This window comes from Colias eurytheme, chromosome 1, assembly GCF_061535395.1.
Source record: "Colias eurytheme isolate Ceu_HAF_F1 chromosome 1, ilColEury1 Martin Lab GWU primary, whole genome shotgun sequence".
Taxonomy (NCBI): Eukaryota; Metazoa; Arthropoda; class Insecta; order Lepidoptera; family Pieridae; genus Colias; species Colias eurytheme.
The window spans coordinates 9,780,225-9,798,391 of NC_142980.1; the positions used below are offsets into that span (position 1 = coordinate 9,780,225).

At 32.6% G+C, this 18,167-nt stretch overlaps 3 protein-coding genes across 4 annotated transcripts; 2 read left to right on the forward strand and 1 right to left on the reverse strand.

Moving 5' to 3' along the window:
• Nucleotides 1-1,795: 1,795 nt before the first annotated feature.
• Ubc7 (ubiquitin conjugating enzyme 7) lies at nt 1,796-5,223 on the reverse strand. Its single transcript, XM_090103943.1, has 5 exons — nt 4,999-5,223; nt 4,620-4,701; nt 4,420-4,538; nt 4,137-4,277; nt 1,796-2,367 (listed from the first exon to the last, which is right to left on the reverse strand). Exons 1-5 carry the CDS (start codon nt 5,075-5,077, stop codon nt 2,246-2,248), a joined length of 543 nt encoding a protein of 180 aa, XP_089960069.1. The 5' UTR covers nt 5,078-5,223; the 3' UTR covers nt 1,796-2,245.
• A 673-nt stretch (nt 5,224-5,896) lies between these two features.
• On the forward strand, nt 5,897-8,667 carry LOC149911187 (uncharacterized). The gene is made up of 5 exons (XM_090116307.1): nt 5,897-5,959; nt 6,965-7,135; nt 7,241-7,470; nt 7,551-8,181; nt 8,440-8,667. The coding sequence occupies exons 1-5, from the start codon at nt 5,897-5,899 to the stop codon at nt 8,665-8,667; spliced, it is 1,323 nt and encodes a 440-aa protein (XP_089972433.1).
• Nucleotides 8,668-9,806: 1,139 nt separating this feature from the next.
• On the forward strand, nt 9,807-12,563 carry LOC149911188 (uncharacterized). Of its 2 annotated transcripts, none has more exons than XM_090111671.1 (3): nt 9,807-9,989; nt 10,982-11,320; nt 11,430-12,563. In XM_090111671.1, exons 1-2 carry the CDS (start codon nt 9,915-9,917, stop codon nt 11,288-11,290), a joined length of 384 nt encoding a protein of 127 aa, XP_089967797.1. In that variant the 5' UTR covers nt 9,807-9,914; the 3' UTR covers nt 11,291-11,320; nt 11,430-12,563. The 2 variants fall into 2 exon arrangements, with proteins under 2 accessions (XP_089967797.1, XP_089967873.1); XM_090111747.1 differs by lacking the exon at nt 9,807-9,989 and adding an exon at nt 10,246-10,494.
• The last annotated feature ends 5,604 nt before the right edge of the window (nt 12,564-18,167 follow it).

Genomic DNA, 18,167 nt, shown 5'->3' on the forward strand with positions numbered 1-18,167 from the left:
GTGAGTGCATGAACAAGCAAGAAACAGTTATTTTATATTTTTATGTACACAGGAAATACCCAATTATCATTACTTTTGGATCAACCTAGTACACATGGACAGTTTATATTCAGAAGTTATTATTTTAAAAGAACTCCAAGGCGAATTGTTGAATAACACAGATTTTATGCAAAAGTCCACTGCAGAAAAATGGCAATTTATTTAAAAAAAAATGTCTTGACGAATTTGTTTGTTTAAAAAAAATGATTAGCTATATACTCTCTGTTCCCGCCACTTCAGCATTTACTGAAAGAGTCTTTTCGGTCATTAATGTGAAGTGGCGGGAAGAGAGAAACCGAGCTTCATTAAAAATTAATTAAAAATGAGCTCTTGAAATATATAAATTTAGATTTGGAATGTTTGGATTCATATAATTCATTTAAAAATAATGAAAAATTCTTAGTTACTGCAAAAAGTACAAAAAAAAAACATTTTTAAAAATATTTATTTACTCTTTATTTACCTCCTTTAAAATCAGATATACTCTATTTCTTCAAATAAAAGTTGGCAACCCTGGCCATGCTTGATGCGCGCACGATCGTCAGTAGGATACATCCAGCACCGCGGCCTTGAGCCGACGTACGTCGAGGATTGACCGTGAATAAGACGCTTAAGGCAGATGGCTCTGTGGTATTTAATTGTTTATGGTCGTACAGAATACATAAAATTTAAATAATTTTCAACGATAATATATTTTAGCATTTCGATAAAAAATATTTATAAAATAAATGCACAGAACGATTTTTTACTATATTATATTACATTATAATGACTAGGTAATTTAACTAAAGTATATATAGGAAGTCTAAAAGTGATCTAGAGAATAATTTATTGAGTTAGTTTGGAATTTAATTATTAATACCGTTTAATGTGCACTAAAGAATTTATTTCTTGTCAGTTCTACACAAAACTTACACAAAAATATAAAATCAACGGATTTCATAAATTAGATTATTTCTTAAACAAGTACTACGTCTACAGGAGACAGGGGGTTGTTTATTGCGTATTATTATTTTTATATGTACCTTACTTCATCTAACATAATATGAGAGAATAACTAGCTGGCAGAAAAACGTTCTGCGTTACTCTTTATAATACTCTGAGCCTATGGATATTAAAGATAGATATGATTATGATATATGTATGATTCTCAGATCTATCCGATATGCACACACAATTTCATGAGAATCGGTCAATCTGTTTCGGAGGAGTTAAACTACGAATATCCATACGTGATCCATACTAATATTATAAATGCGAAAGTAACTCTGTCAGTCTGTCTGTTACTCAATCACGCCTGAACTACTGAACCAATTTGCATGAAATTTGGTAAAGATATATTTTGATACCCGAGAAAGGACATAGGATAGGTTTTATCCCGGAAATCCTACGGGAACGGGTTTTTCTCTGAAAACGCGGGCGAAGCCGCGGGCGGAAAGCTAGTCATTTATATATAAGATAACACAGATTATGATGAGCTACTGAGTGTGATTGAAACTTTTCGAGTTATAAGAACTGAATTTAACTAACTATTCCTTTTGTGGACCTTTTATTTTGTTAAAACTTGACAGTTACAACTTACACTATGCACTTTATATTATTATCTTTACGAGAGAGAAATTTATGAACATTCGCTTATTTTATATTTTTTTGCTTTTTGTTCTATCTCATAGTAAATTTTAGTAATCATCACACTACTGACTACTAAATCAGTATGAAGTGTGGCTCAAATTTTCAAACAAATGAAACTAATAAATTAAAATGCTCAATTGTTTATTACCATTATTTAAGACCAACAGCCAGACTTTTAATCTAGTATTTTATTTAAAAAAATATATACATTTCAATAAAAACCATTTTATCAAATTTATTTTACAACCTTATGTACATTACAAATAATTAATAACTACAAACTGTTTCAAGTCTGTCTGTTCTTTAAAAATTTTTAATTTGGGCGAAAATATTGCATTAGTTATTGCATTAAGACACTGTGTAATGCTATCAATATATAATCTATTATTAAATTGGCTATACAACCCAAAATTAAGGATAATATATTTAACATATAACATATGGTGGCATATAAAACACACAATTAACAATATGAATATCAAGTACACATTTCTATTACGTATGTCTTAGAAATATAATAACAACAGCTAATGACAGTGCCTTTTCTAGTCTTGTAATGTTTCATTTCAATGTGTTATGGTGGGGGTAAGTCTAAAGTTTTTCTGACTAGTCTCTCTGCTATTTTATTAAACTGATTTCGATCTTCTCTCCACATTTTAGCTGCATCAACATTTGCCCCACTCTCATCATTTGGTTCTGAAAAAAAATGTAAATAATTTACTAGCAACCTATAATTAACCTTTAAGGGGCTGACAAGACCCAATTTTGATACCAGTAACAGTGATTGCACTCTCGTTTACTCCCATACAATTGGACAGTGTTCAAATAACTTCAATTTTAACAAAATTGGGTCTTGTCAGCAGGGGCGTGCACAGAGTTTTTGGACAGGGTAGGCAGAAATATTGCAATTATAATAAGTCATAAAAACTAATATTTCATATTGCAGTACTGATATTTGATTGGAGATACATAGTATTTCCGCAAAATAATGGAAAACATATCACGAACATAGGTCATATTATCTATAAAATAATTGTCAAAGTAGGTATGATATCCTAACTAGTATTCTATATTATGTAATTAATGATTAACTTTACCTTTGTGTATTACAAATTCCGGTATAGATCCATTTATAGATCGGCCTTTTTCCTATCACTCTCTGTTTGATAAAAGTTTGTTCATAAAACAAAAATAAGAATTTTTCGTTAAATTAGGTATGCCTTATTATCTTACAAAATACACTGATGATATACATAATCTATTTAGTTACTCTCAAAACACTTCACTTGCAAATTGTCGTAGTAAACATTATTAATTTTCTCAAAAAACAAATTTAACCTCAAAGTAAACGTTTGTTATTTCCAAAACAAAACAAACGAATAATGATACTATTTGCAGATGGTCTTTACCGCTACAAAATTGTATACATTATCACACTTCTTAAATTGGTCGCATATTCAACTTCAGTTTCGACTTTCGATGTAGTTCCGAAATCCGAATTCGGTTCGTACCTAATTCGTATATCTTCGTAAAAAGACACTGCCTACCTTGTGTGTTTGTGTGCGTGGTTTTATTACATCAGTGTGCCGTGTTTATAGGCACGCACACATATAAAATATGCGTAGACACGCAGAGCACACATATAAAAACTTAGACACGGATAGTTTGTGTCTTTGCCGTCCCGTGACGTACTGGGTCCTGTGGCGGCGCTAGTGCAGCGCATGAATAGTGACTTGAGCCGAGCCGGTGTTATAGAAATTAGATAATAATGCTACCAAAATACCGATAGATGGATCTAAAATATATTTGAAATATATTTTTATTTCATAACTACATTGCGCAATTAATAAAATTTAATGACGCTGTGAATTTCATTTATGCATATAAAATATTGATCAGAGTTTGGTAAATGGTAGGGTAGGCAGTGTCTTTATGGAATGCACGCCACTGCTTGTCAGCCTCTTAACATAAGTTAAAGAATTACATATGCGCAATAAGTTAAAATTACTCTAGACCATACAGGATATAATAACCTCCAATGTTCCAGCTTGAATAAATTGTTGAACTAATGAAACTAATGGTATGCGAAGCTAGCTATGTTTGAAAAACAAGAATTTTAGAACAGTAGGTTTTTATTGATATATTGGCTCATTCAATCTTTTGATTAGATCCAGGCTGTCTGGCTGGCGGTAGTGGTTGCGTTTATTATTGCTCATCTTATCTGCACAGCAAGAAGCTTATATCTAATACACTGGAGATTTCAGTATGAACATTAACTTGTAACAAGAAAGTATGACCTTGAATGACGCCTGTATGTTTTTTTATCCCTTTCACACCTAACTTGGCAAGTGGGTAACAAGTTAATGTTCATACTGAAATCTCCAGTGTATTAGATATAAGCTTCTTGCTGCACAGGTAAAAGGAGGCAAGATGACAACTGGGATTCCATTACTATGTAAACTTACCGGCCAACATACTGACTACAGATAACAGTATTTTCTCCACACTTTGAACAGGAGACCACCTTTCTGCACTTGTTTCATAGCCCATGGGATCATCGCCAGGTGCATGTAGAATGGATATACAAACTCGTCCATCTGCATAAACTGGAATAATATTTGACAATTTATAATATAAAATGTTAAATTATTGTTCATTGAATTGGACTCTTGGCAACTCTAACAATTGAGAATCAAGAATATACAGATTTTTTTAATAGAAGTGGGGTAATAAGTTTAAATGACTTACTATTCGGATGAAACATTTCACAGATAAATTGCATTTTTGGTGGACTTAATGGATAATCAGGGGGAAACTGTAGCTTGGCTGGAAAGATACCTCCTTCAAAACATGTTCCTTCTGGGCCTCTGAAATAATTCTCAGTTAATAGTTTAAGTATCACATTCTTTTATTACTGCAAGATGAAATACATAATTGGGTTTACATACGTTATTAATGCTTCCCATTCAAAAAAGTTCTCTTCATTCACTGGTCCTGCTATTATACCCTCAGGTGGATTTAATGTCAGCTCTGTCGATAAAATTTTTCGATCCATTTAATGACACTGATAAATAAATATTTTATCTATAGCATATATGGAATAAGGCAGAAAAAAAGTTTTATAACACAAAATTTTAATTGTAAGAATGGATAGTAATGATGAATTTGCAAAGTATTGCTTAGTAAATTAGTTTTACATATCATTGGTTTTAATAAAATTTTAAGACCTAATTTTGTACTGCCAAATATGTTTAATAATTGATTTAAAACGGTTTTTTTTATTCAATTAGAAATTAATGAAAAATAACGGGTCACTGAAGTGCTTACGTTTATATTCGGCCATAAGCCGTCTCAATGCTGAACCAGCCATCATATTTTCAGCGTTGTGTCTACCCGACGATCCCATAAACTCGATGATAATATAAGATCAAATGTTAATTTTATCTTTATCGTATAGATTGTTATAAATAAGTTTGACAATTAATAATTCTTGATTGGTTTGTAACGAGAAAGTACCTGGCTACCTTACTATGAAATTGAAAATAGACCTACGTCAGTTTGATGTTAAATTGACACTTGACACTTTGATTTTATTTGAATAAAAAAGATAAAAAAATATATTAGATCAATAGAATACCATAAAATTATTATCACGTAGGTTCATATTTTGTTAGCATTAATCAAGGCATTAATTCATAAATCAACTGCATAAACATAAAACAAGCCTGTGTGTTATGTTACTAATATAGGACTACTCGTGTTTTCTGGTATACAATGTTATAAATGCGATAGTTGATTGTTTTTTTGTCGTTCTATCAGGCTGCAACAAAGCGTTTAGATGAAAAGGTATCGTATAAAATTATATTTTAAGCTGAGAAGAAGAATGATTAATAATAGGCATAGTGATATATTTTTACTGTGTTTTTATCTCTAGTCTCTACCATGGGTCTCTACATATGAATGTACAGACAATAAATTATCTGTTGTCTGTCCTGCAGAAATATTCAGATAATCTGTACTGATTTTTAAAATTAAATTTTCGTTATAATCTATATTTTGCAATAATTATATACATAATCATTGATCGAATTGTTTATAATAATCAAATTTTGTAAAAAATAAGAAATATTATAAAATACCTACATCGTTTACCTTTCAAACCTTGATTAGTGTACGACAAGCAACTATTGGTACCTAAAATTACAAAAAAGCGCGGTTTGTAAACATGGCCAGGGAACAGCTTAACCATTCCACGAGAGAATATGACTTGGATCATGTTAGTAACCAGGTAGGTACCCCTTGATTCATTATTATGAATTTATATGAGTTTTTAATTTATTGTAATAAGTAATTTTACGCCGCCGCGCCGTAGATAGATATAGTTGATGAGGATTAAATTAATATAAAAAAAGAAGGGTTGCACTCCGGGAGTGCCGGTAGAAGTGAAAACTTGAATCAGGCCACGTGTCCTGACGCGAGTTTAAGATTTTATACCCAACGCCGCTAAAGAAGTTTTCACTTCAAAAATTCATAGTGTTCCCAATTGCCATGACTTATTATAATAGTTACCTAGTTAGATAACCTACGTAAGTAATGACAGTACTTAATTTAAGTATAATAATTATAATATTTTTATTTTTATATCTAAACTTATTTAACTATAAGTACTATATAAAAATAGTCGGGTTTCCCTTCCTGACGCTATAACTCCAGAATACACGAACCGATTTCCACGGTTTTGCATTCGTTGGAAAGGTCCGTGAGGTTTATAGCAAAGAAAAGGTGTCTCTGGTGGCGAAACGGAGTTCGCCCGGTTTGCTAGTTACCTACCTAAGTATAAATTTTTAGTAATTAGGTAATATTACTGCAGGAGTTAGATGATGCCATGACCGCTGTCCGATTTTATATTATAACCTAAGTACCTACCTAGATATGTTTGAGATTTTCTTCATAGTTGGTAGGAAGTTGGATAGGAGGCTGATTCGCCTATTTAGGTACCCTTAATGAAAATCGATACAATAGATATGGAAAAACAAATATACCGACCGAATTACGAAACTTTTCCTTTCTTGTAATACTCGATATTCCTTATGAAAATTTCTTACGATCGATATTGTAAGCTGTATAATATATATAATCATACATAGTTTTAGACATTTATTACTGTAACTAACTACCTAGTTACATGTTTTTTTATCCAATCGAGGAATAAAAATTTTGTCATAAAAACTTTCGTAGGTAGGTCTTCTATCTAATAGTTTACTGATTTATCATACCTACCTATGGTTTGTAGAGAAATCCCTCTGGCCAAGACGAAGTAACGGCGATATATGAGTGTCGTATATGCAAAAAAACATTTTATAACAGCAAAGCCTTACAAAATCATACGAGATTACAGCATGATGATGCTGATGTCTCAGACAGTGAAACAGAACAAAAAATTAACGACCCCAGAAACGATCAAGTAAGTATCTATTTTAATTTTTATTTCTGTTGAAACTTGAAAGGTTGAAAATCGTATAGGTAATTTAGTTGTTTAATGTTACAACAAATTTTGTTTCTTTTTTAGATTTTAGAAAAATGCCCAGATTTCAAATTTATCTCCCGAAATAAATTGATTGATGAGACATGTGTCGTCGAGAATAACTTATCCAAACGTACTTTTAATGAAGACACAAGCTATATCATAGTGAAGTTAGAAGCAGATGACATTGGTATATCTGCAGCAAAACGATCTAGACTAGATGGAGTTCTTAGAAGAACACAAATGAAAACTCCGAAAGCACCAGTAGATTTAAGGTTTAAACAATCCATTTTAAAATAACTATGTATTATATATATTTTTTGACATTTTGATTAATATTTTGTTTTTTATCCAGGGGCCCATTTACTTGTACTCTTCCTTCATCGTATCGTCCAGATATGCAATGCCACCAAATTTTCTTCAACTGTTGCGAATATTCCCTGCATTACCGTGAAAAACATACGAAGCGGCGCAAGGCTGCGTTACGTTGTCAAGTATGTGAGAAACGGCTAGATAGAGATATTTCCACTAATTGGCAATGTGTGCCAACACAGTTTAATATGACTAATAACATAACTTTTCCATGTCGCTTATGTGGACAAGTCTTTTTAGAAAGAACTAGATACGAAGAGCACAATCGTTTAATACACGCCAAAGTGAAACCACACCAGTGTTCTATTTGCGCTAAACGCTTTACTCAGCAGGGAGGGCTACAGCAACACATGCGAATGCACACCGGCATACGTCCGTTTGTGTGTTCGTTTTGTTCAAAAGCCTTTACTCAAAAGGCGGGATTGGATCAGCATTTGCGTACACATACTAAAGTAAAGCCATTTAAATGTGTCATATGCAGTAAGTGCTTCTCTCAGTCAGTGCACTTACGTCAGCATATGCGTACACATACAAATATTCAGCCGTTCGAGTGCCCAGTTTGTGGGAGGAGATTTAAACAGAGTAGTCACTTAAACTTTCACATGCGTTCGCATGTAGGCGTGACAAATGGTTTAATAGTAGAACAATACGACCAAGCTGTAGAGAACAAGGATCCGATTGATTTTTTGAATTTAACGAATCTTCAGCCTGGGCAAGATGCTGAAACCGTCTTCGACATGCGTTTCCCTGTCGGTGAGACGAATACATTGGCGGCTCAACAGTTCCCCCGCGCCGTAGAACATCAGGATCCTATTGATTTTCTAAATTTGTCGAAAGTTCAGGGAGTACAAGATGGCGAAAATACCTACCAGATGCGCTCGCACGTTGGCGAGACCAATAGGTTAATAGTTGAACAATTTACTCAAGCTGTAGAGCAGCAGGATCCTATTGATTTTCTAAATTTTGCTAATGTTGAGCCGGTACAAGATGGCGAAACAATTTATTACACCGCAGAACTAGAGTCCTTACCGGCTTCGTATCAAAATCCTATGGCTTTAGACCCACAAGTAATGTTTTTTGATGATCATATCACTAAGTAGTGGTTTATTTAGAATAATTAAAATATAATCATTATCTAGTAAGCTGTTAAAATTTTTTTTTGCTCAATTTCATTGTCAACAAATGTTTTGTAAAATAAATGTTGATTAGTTGAACAAATTACTCAAGCTGTAGAGCAGCAGGATCTTATTGATTTTCTGAATTTTGCTAATGTTGAGCCGGTACAAGATGGCGAAACCATTTATTACGCCGCAGAATTAGAGTCCTTACCGGCCTCGTATCAGAATAAAGAATCCTATTGCTTAAGACCCACAAGTAATGATTTTTGATGATTAAGTATATCACTAAGGATTGATTTATTAGAATAATTAATAATATAATCATTTTCTAGTAAGTTGTATTTTTTTTTGCTCAAGTTTCTTGTCCACAACTGTTCGTTTTGTTTTTTAAATAAATATTGATTTAAATATGTTTTTTTTATTTTATAAGTAGCTTTCCACCCACGCTTTCGGAAGGAAAACTTTTGAAGGAAAACTTTGGAAAACATAGTTCCTTTTCCGGTGGGATTTCCGCGATAAAACCTATCATAAGCCATTTCTTAGGTCTCAAACTACATATATCTGTACCAACAAAATATATCATCCAAGTCCGTTCAAGGCGCGAAAATGAGACAGACAAACACACCTACGGGCAGTTACTTACACATTTACCTATAATATTTTTGGCGATATTAGTAAGGATATACTGAAAATGTTTGCGATATCTTCAGTAAACATCCTCACTATCAACTTATATTTTGTAACTTTATATGTTTACTATTGAAAAGAGAGCCGAGAGAGAAATAATATATTGATAATAATTATTATTACCTATCTATCAATTAATGGGAACATAATTTTTACAACGAAAGACCTATTTAAGTATAATGCTTCTGAATTCTGGGTATGGCTGGTAGACATTGTAGGTACCTAATTAATAAAAATGAAGTTATTAAATGCAAAGTAGAATTGTACAAATACATACAGGATTCATATTTTAAAACAGCATAAATTGTAAATAAAAATGAGGATAAATTGAAAATTGTATTCGGCATAGCAACACGCATTTGGTGGAAAGAGATTTTGTAGTACTTGTTAGAGTAGGACAAAATAGTATGTGTTTTATACCAAGGTACGTCGGACGCGAGGGTTGGCCGGTTAGTTTCTTTATTACTAGGACATCTGAAATATCGATGAACTGTAATAAACTTGCAACCAATGCTTGCATGGCCACTGCGATGGCGCAGTAGATGCAATCAATGCGTTTCCAGTCACCCCATTCCAGTCTACTGAAAGCACTTGAGCCTGCCGGTGTTTGCTGTGAGGTAAGTTTTTCATACACCACTCATTTACATAAATTTATCCTTGATTGTATTCATTTTTACTTTAATAGTTATCCCATATCTCAGATAGAATAATGTGAATTGAAAACTGTATTAATTTAGATGAAATTTTGGCCTTCAAATTTATCTACGGACGACACAAAGGGATCCTTTAGAGGACATGCGTCGTACTAGGGCACGCGATCAATAACCACCACAATAGACTGGGCGTTGTTTATTCGGGGATATTTTAGTAATGCAATGACGAGTAGTCAAAACAACGGAGCGTGTGGCCGAGACGCGGTTACATTTCAGTCTTTTGTATATTTTCTTAGAACCGAGTACGATGATGCAGTGAAAACAAAGGGAACGCGCTGATGGCTGTATCCTGAACAGACATCCTTTAATTTAATCTCAAAAAAATATATTGTCAATTCATATATATCGTAAATCTCGTAAATTGTGATAGAAATTTAATATCGCTTTTTGTGGTTGTGAAAGTGAAATGGTAATTTTAAAAACTTATATCTTCCTAAATCTCCTTAAATCAATAACTATATAAAAAAACGCAATTGAGAATACACATGTGTTCGTACAAAATTTTGTTCATAAATTTTGCGTTCTGTTTCTGCGCAATTCACACCCGATACCCCAGATATCGACCGATGCGGACGGGTGTGTTGTAAAACATTAGCATTTTTTCTCATCACCGTGCCCACTAAAACTTTTAACCTCGACCAGAACACATGTGGCCGATCTGGCCGTGATTTACATTTGTTTACATCCGCCGACCAAGGGTAACCTACCTATGCAAGGGTTGAATCCAAAAACAAAAAAATGCCGCGCGTAATGTTTTAAGCTTGTTTTAAGTCTTTAAAAATAACCATGCCTAAATCATAGTCAAAATGTTAACATTTTATACTTACGTCGATATTATTTTAGCGCTTGATGTTTCCTAAAAAATAATATTAAAATTTAATTTATGTGATTTTCAGAGTAGCCTGATATTAAATCAATCAGAAGATACTATGAATCGCGACAAAATGGATGCGAACAATGAAGTCGAATGCGCTATGTGCAAGATCGGGCTGGCAAGCCTCAATAACATTCCGATGGAGCTCCGAAAATTTGTTCGTGAAGCTGCCTATGAGTGGTCGTTCTTGTCGTCCAACAGGTTCTACAATGAGCAAGACATACCCCGCCGTGGGCGCCACAATTTTCTTGTGCCAATTTATCAACCCGTGGAGGACTACCAAGAGTATAACGCTTACCGCCGTGTCAAGAGGACCTGCGGAAGCAAGTAAATTGACAGAGAAAATCAGAGAAGAATACAGGTAACTAAACAATTACTTTTATTTGCATTTGTACATGCATCCAAGCGAATATAATTTTATTATTGTTAATACTATGGCAAATGGCATTTTTTCTTTTTTTCTTTTTCAGAGTACGGAGATTAAAGCCGATATCATTTTGGAAAAGAGACTACATTGAACTTCAGAACTTTAGGATTAAGATACCCTGACTATTATTTGTACTTACACCTTGATATGTAGGTATACATATTATGTACTCTTTTATATGTATGTATATATTTAAAGGGGTAAGTACAAATGATAATTATTTATACATATATATATTTATGTATGCACCTATTTGTACCTAAATCTTTAAAACATGTATACTGTATGTATATATTTATTCCCTTCCGCCTATAAATTGTAAGCCAAATTATATTTGCGAATTATTGTATATTATATGTATCATGAAATTAGATCCATATTTAAAAAAAATTTGCATTGCAATTGTAATATGTTTTTGCTTGCAACTGATTCAGGACTAATATCCCTATAATATTATTTTGTATACCTATTAATTTTATTGTAAGCGTATTTAAGAATATGTATTTAATTAGATAAGATGTAATTTGTAGATATACGTTATTGGTTCTAGGCATCGATGTATCGATCCATTGGAGTTGGATCTCTCTGCCGATGCCTAGTACCTTTAACAAAGTGGTTGTTTTGCATAAGGGTTGAGGTATATTCTCATCCGTAAGGAAATTCAATCATTATTGGTTTTTTATTAATACATATTATTATTGCGTTAAAGAATTGGTTTTGCCATTTGCGTATTATTGCACTTATTATTAATTATAAAAATTACGGAAAATTACCATCGTTACTATAATCATGGACTAATAAATTATATTTGTCTATGCTATAATTTCGTATTTAATTATTATTCGAATTTATGAAAAAAAAAAAATAGCTTTCGATATTTTTATAATTTAAACAAAAAGTTTAGGTCATTCATTAAGATATGTTTTCCTTTATTTTCTAACTTTTGAACGAACTGTTTGGTTTCAAAATTAATTTGTATTGTTATAATTTTTAGATTGTAAGTTTAGATTTGAAAAAAAAAACATTGTCGAAAGTCTGCGTGGCAAGTCCGATTGCATGACGTTTCGATAGGGACATTTTTCCATTTTGATTACGGCTCAATTGTCCAAGTTATTCTCTCTCGTGGATGTCAACCTAGTTCATATATTCCCTCTTAATAAATGTGTCAACATTATAATGATTTTTCATTGCACAACCTATTTGTCTCAAACATTAGTTATTATTAACGCAATCTCTTACATTCGACTTCGTTGTTTTGGAAATTATTTAAATTACCTAAAACGTAATTTATACTAATATTATAAAGCTGAAGAGTTTGTTTGTTTGTTTGAACGCGCTAATCTCAGGAACTACTGGTCTGATTTGAAAAATTCTTTCAGTGTTAGATAGCCCATTTAATTAGGAAGGCTATCTAATCTAATATTTCTAATATATATTATAAAGGCGAAAGTTTGTATGGATGTTTGTTACTCTTTCACGTAAAAACTACTGAACCGATTACAATGAAATTTAGCACACATATAGAGAGTAACTTGGATTAACAAATAGGATAGTTTTTATCCCGGAAATCCCACGGGAACGGGAACTATGCGGGTTTTCCTTTGCAAACGCGGGCGAAGCCGCGGGCGGAAATCTAGTAGGCTAAGTATATACCTATATTATCACGGTAAGACCAACAGGAGCGGAGCAATGCGGGTGAAACCACGCCACACAACTAGTAAATTATAATTGTTATTTTCTTGAATAATACTTACGTATGTACATAATTAACTAATATTACCAAAACTATAGTCCTTTTCACCTAGGATGATTCCTGTGACACTTCATCGTGTTCCGAATTACGTATTTTATGTTTAAAAAGTCAAAATAATTTTAGTGCATAATATTTTTATTTTATGGCGGCATTATTACCAAAAATATAAAAATGAAACATCGTAAGCTTATAAATAAAAAACAGTATTGTTTAGTTTAATATAATGAAAAATAAAATAAAATAACACAAAAATATAATACCTACGCAATTCGTGTACATGAAATGGATCGTTGAAAAATCATAGAGTTGGAAAATCATATAATCGGCGCCCATCTTGTGATCGTTTGTCAATCGAGTCAATCGTCTGTACGAGTGCGTCAGCCTTGTATACAAGTTGCATTATTTATATTGATACTTTACGTGGTATTCTGTTATTGTTACTAATTGTTATTGTTGACTTTTTGTTGCTGTTGTTTGCTAAGTTTCCTTAGTTAATTGTTGGCGAATTGCCGAAAAAACTAATTTTGGTACTTTATTCAAATCGATTTCATTTTCATATAGAATATTATCGATTATCAGAAACAATTGATACGATTTCAGTAACCGACATCTCTACACGTGTCAAAAATCGATGTGTCACAGAAATCATCTTAGGTGGAAAGGACTATAGCAATCACTGACTGTTTCGACCTATCTACTTTAAACAAGCCAATACATGATAAAATTTTGTACTGTTGCTAATGATAAGTCAAGATAAAGTCAGATACATAAGGCAGAACATAAGTAGGTACATAGAAATACCTAAATATGTTTTAAAAATTTCACATCTTATAAAAATGCACGGTGTTATACAATATTCAAGATATTGTATAAAATATGTATGTTTATTTTCAACTGGAAAGGTAGGCAAAGATTAGAGAAATTAATATAATTAGAGGTATATTTTTTTAGAAGGAGTTTCTAAATCCGGCACTACTTTTTTGTATTTTTTACCTCAGAACTTTCGACTGGGTGAATGGATTTTAATGATTATTTTCTATTTAAAAGCTTATACATGTGATCCTATTTATATTTGATTTAGTTCTGATAGATTAACATTTAAATGATCACAAATCAAACCCAACAAATCAATGATTAATTGAAAAATCATAGATAAAAATGTATTAAGATGAATATGAAATATTTTAACACAATATTATAGAAGAATCTTTCTGGCCTAGAAGTTTGAACAAAATCTCATGATTTAGTTTTCATATGTACCAAATACCCTTCTAAGAGAGAGACGTGGAATTAAATTAAATCGATTTTATAAATACCTCCACATCGGCTTTCTATATCAAAATAATAAACTATTTCCTACTTGTGCGGTAAGTACAAAAGACGGCTTTTTCAAGTCGCCGTCAGACGATATTGTTTACATTCGGCCCTCTAGTAATGGATGCTCATGATTGTAGGTGTGAACAGGAAGATGTCACACACACACATGAACACTGAATGTTTATTCGTATTTCAAAGACGGTTTGAACTTCAATATTTTCGGGACTGAAGGTTAATGTGATGGATTAAAAATATAAATTGCACCGCGTTTTTACGTGCCGACTAGTTTAGTACCTACTATTAAAAACGTATTCACTTTATTTAATTTTATGTAGCGTTTCTGGGTCACAAATTGGTGAACAAATTTTGGTTTTGTCAATTACTATTAAGTCTTTATGTAATCCCCAATAAATACACATGTAAAGTACAGATATATACACTTTTGCGTTTTTATATTACTTTAACGTCCGATACAATGCCAGCTAGTGTTTTTGTTGGAAAAATGCCGAGAAAGACTGGCACATGTTCCTAACTGATCACTTCACTTGAAATTGAACGCGATTCTACAAGAATTAATGAGAGTAATGTGGTTTATAGTTACTCATATATACAGTGCTAATGAGTCAGCGAAGAAAAATTCAAAGTTTTAGTCTTGCTGCGCCTTGTGTGTGGTAAATCATATATTTTTTGTAGTTACCTATGTAGGAATCAAAACATGGTGTAAACTGTAGACGATAAACTGTAGAATTTTGGCATAGCCCTTTATTATATGGCATTGGCCTTCCTGTATTAAATTATACGAATTGGTAAATATCTTTTTAGGGCAAGTTGAGACATACCCAATTCCGTCGGTTGTGGAATGTAGGATATAAATTTCCAATATAAATTCTTGCAAAATTTCATTTAGAAATATTAACATCGACGTGTGAATGAATAAACTTATACCTACCTAGTTAGGTAGGAAATGCACTCTATATTCAGCAATCTTATTTAACCTTAAATGTTAATAAACTAATACCTAAGTAGGGATTCAGTTTATTGAAGATTGATCTTACGTTGGTACTAGGCTGTTACAATTCTGCGAAACATTTATAGACAAAAATAGCCATGCAGATGAAATCGTTGGAATAAATCTATTCGCTTCCTGAAGTCTGTTTCTTATTAAAACATTTGCTCACAAAGCAATGTTCGTGTGAAGCTGCGTCGCGAATGCCTTGCTGCGTTGAGTTCGACGACGGACGCAATACACATGGCTGCCTCGTCATAAAATGTAATTTACGGTCTACTCGCCTGCAAGCGAACGCGTTTTGTATGCCTTAGTTTCGGATCAAACACGACTCGCTTTCAACACCTGATAATGTTCAAGTTGATGGCTTTTACATAGCGGAGAAAATGTTCTTTACAGGTGTGATTGGTATTCTACGGAACATCTTTTTTTATGTCCGATTGTGTATTAGGTACACTTCAAACGCTTTTAAGAGATTATTATTTAGGTACCTACAACTCAAATATTACTTTTTGCGAGTCATGATTGATAAAATAAACAATGTAGAGAGATAAAAAAGCTCTACCTACAATCTATCTACATATCAATTCTGATGTGATTCTTTGGTGATTCTCTAATATTTGGAAATTGTATGAAAACTTTGCGATGAAGTTGAAATCTAGATACTAGGAGATTAGAAACGTGTAAAGTCTAGATATAGGTTTACGCATGCGTAAATCAAAAGTGCAAATCAAAGTTAGACAAGGATGCTTGTATATGCAGCCTAAACCATATATATGGTCTAAGATCCGAATATAAGTCGAAATGCAACGGTGTGATAATAGAATGAGACCAATTTTATAATAAATTTAGTGTATTAAAAAATGTATTAAAAATGGGTTGACTGGGAAAATCCTGGACAGGACATTTTTAATGAATTAAAAAAAATACATTTTTTTTAATTAATTGCAGTATCAACATAATAAAAAAAAAATTATAATAGACTTAAAGTATGAAACCTACACAATGTGCAGGCATAGTCGTTTTCTAATACATATTTACCGGGACAAACGGCTAGGTTGGCAGGTATAAACAAGTATGTCGGTACCTGCAGTTACTTTCACTTGATAGGATGATGAAAAAAAATTATGTCAGCGCTGTTTTATTACAAAATTGTTTTCTTATCTCGAAACTGCAATTAATAAAAAATGAAAATAAAAGATTTTTTAATAATTAATAAAAAATATCCTGTCCAGGATTTTCCCAGTCAACCCATTTTAAATACATTTTTTAATACACTAAATTTATTATAAAATTGGTCTCATTCTATTATCACGCCGTTATAGATAGAGGTAGAGTATTTCGACTTATATTCGGATCTTAGACCAATAGGTTCTGAAACAGATAAGATTTCAGTCGTTGCACTATCGCGTCGCATCGACACTAGGTTTCTATTTTGTATGAATATACATATATACGTAGATACAAAACTTTTAAATAGATATTTTAATGTTTGTAGCAAAATAAAAATAAATGCATTGCGTAATTCTTTTGAATTACAACGAGAAAAGCCTGCATTATTTTTCATTTCGGATCAAAATATATTATTTAAAAATAAGACATTATGAGTTCAATGCAATTTTTAATATATTTTTAAGTGCGGTCAACAAATGAAAATGATAATCCTGACATTGGTTATACAGTCGATGAATAGGTAGAATATCACTGTTTAGTGTTTGGTATACCTACTAATTCGTAACATAACGTACCTACTTGTATATTTAGGACGATTTTATTCGCAATGTTTTCTATTTTACAAGTAGCTACACTTTACGTGTGTAGGTATTATCAATTACAATTTTTTCAATGGAATTTTACGTTTTACGTTTATTTTACGTTTACGAAGTAACTATTCTCTAATCTGTGATTTAACTGGCCATATTAGGAATCTCAAATATGAATGTCTGTACCTTGCAAACTTACTAATACGTAAAATAAGTTGGTATTATTTTCAATGACCGTTCCGTCGCGTCGCTTGATAAGCGGCGGACACTTTGTAAATGAATAATATTTATCTTGTGTTTTGTTATCAACGACACACGACAATTAATATAATAGCTACAGGAACCTGAGTCGGTACTCAGGTGTCTTTGCAAGTGCGTAGGGGAGAGGGGGACATAATGGGGACGTTAAGGAAAATACACAGTAACATGATCAGGTAACGCAATGTATTTATTAATTAAAATGAATCACAACACTTTGGGTACTTAATACTTATTAAACTATCATTTGGCATATAATTTGGTGACGTAAATAATCATATCACGTTATAATTTTTTTTTTAACTATAATGAAAACCCCATCGTACCCAGGGTAGGGGCTGTAGGTACCTATGGGATATGTATTTATTTTGCGTCACAATACAAGCAGATGTGGATTTTTTCTGTTTTGTCGTCATCTACACCAGCACAAGCTGTGTCAGCCCACTGTCCACATAATTGGCAAGCCACCCAACCTTCCGAAGACTTTAAACAAGTGTGGATCACGACAAGAAAGTACAGGGACATGGTATCCTCGTCGGTATTCTCTACAAGTTCTTCTTTAACTTGGGGTCATTTGAACTAGAATATTTCTTCGTTCTCTTAAATTGTTCTCGTACTTCAAACATAACGGGGTACCCCATCGAAACCCGTCCATGTCCCCGTTATGCCCCAATTTTCAAATTA

What these genes read in the sequence shown, in the direction of transcription:
- Ubc7 (XM_090103943.1), bottom strand. Translation starts at nt 5,077, where the DNA reads ATGGGATCGTCGGGTAGACACAACGCTGAAAATATGATGGCTGGTTCA. An exon ending in TGAAATGTTTCATCCGAATA is followed by an intron (nt 4,278 to 4,419) that starts GTAAGTCATTTA and finishes ATATTATTCCAG; the next exon opens with TTTATGCAGATGGACGAGTT. An exon ending in TGTAGTCAGTATGTTGGCCG is followed by an intron (nt 2,368 to 4,136) that starts GTAAGTTTACAT and finishes ATTTTTTTTCAG; the next exon opens with AACCAAATGATGAGAGTGGG.
- LOC149911187 (XM_090116307.1), top strand. Translation starts at nt 5,897, where the DNA reads ATGGCCAGGGAACAGCTTAACCATTCCACGAGAGAATATGACTTGGAT. An exon ending in TGGATCATGTTAGTAACCAG is followed by an intron (nt 5,960 to 6,964) that starts GTAGGTACCCCT and finishes TATGGTTTGTAG; the next exon opens with AGAAATCCCTCTGGCCAAGA. An exon ending in ACTTTCACATGCGTTCGCAT is followed by an intron (nt 8,182 to 8,439) that starts GTAGGCGTGACA and finishes AATACCTACCAG; the next exon opens with ATGCGCTCGCACGTTGGCGA.
- LOC149911188 (XM_090111671.1), top strand. Translation starts at nt 9,915, where the DNA reads ATGCAATCAATGCGTTTCCAGTCACCCCATTCCAGTCTACTGAAAGCA. An exon ending in CTGCCGGTGTTTGCTGTGAG is followed by an intron (nt 9,990 to 10,981) that starts GTAAGTTTTTCA and finishes TGTGATTTTCAG; the next exon opens with AGTAGCCTGATATTAAATCA.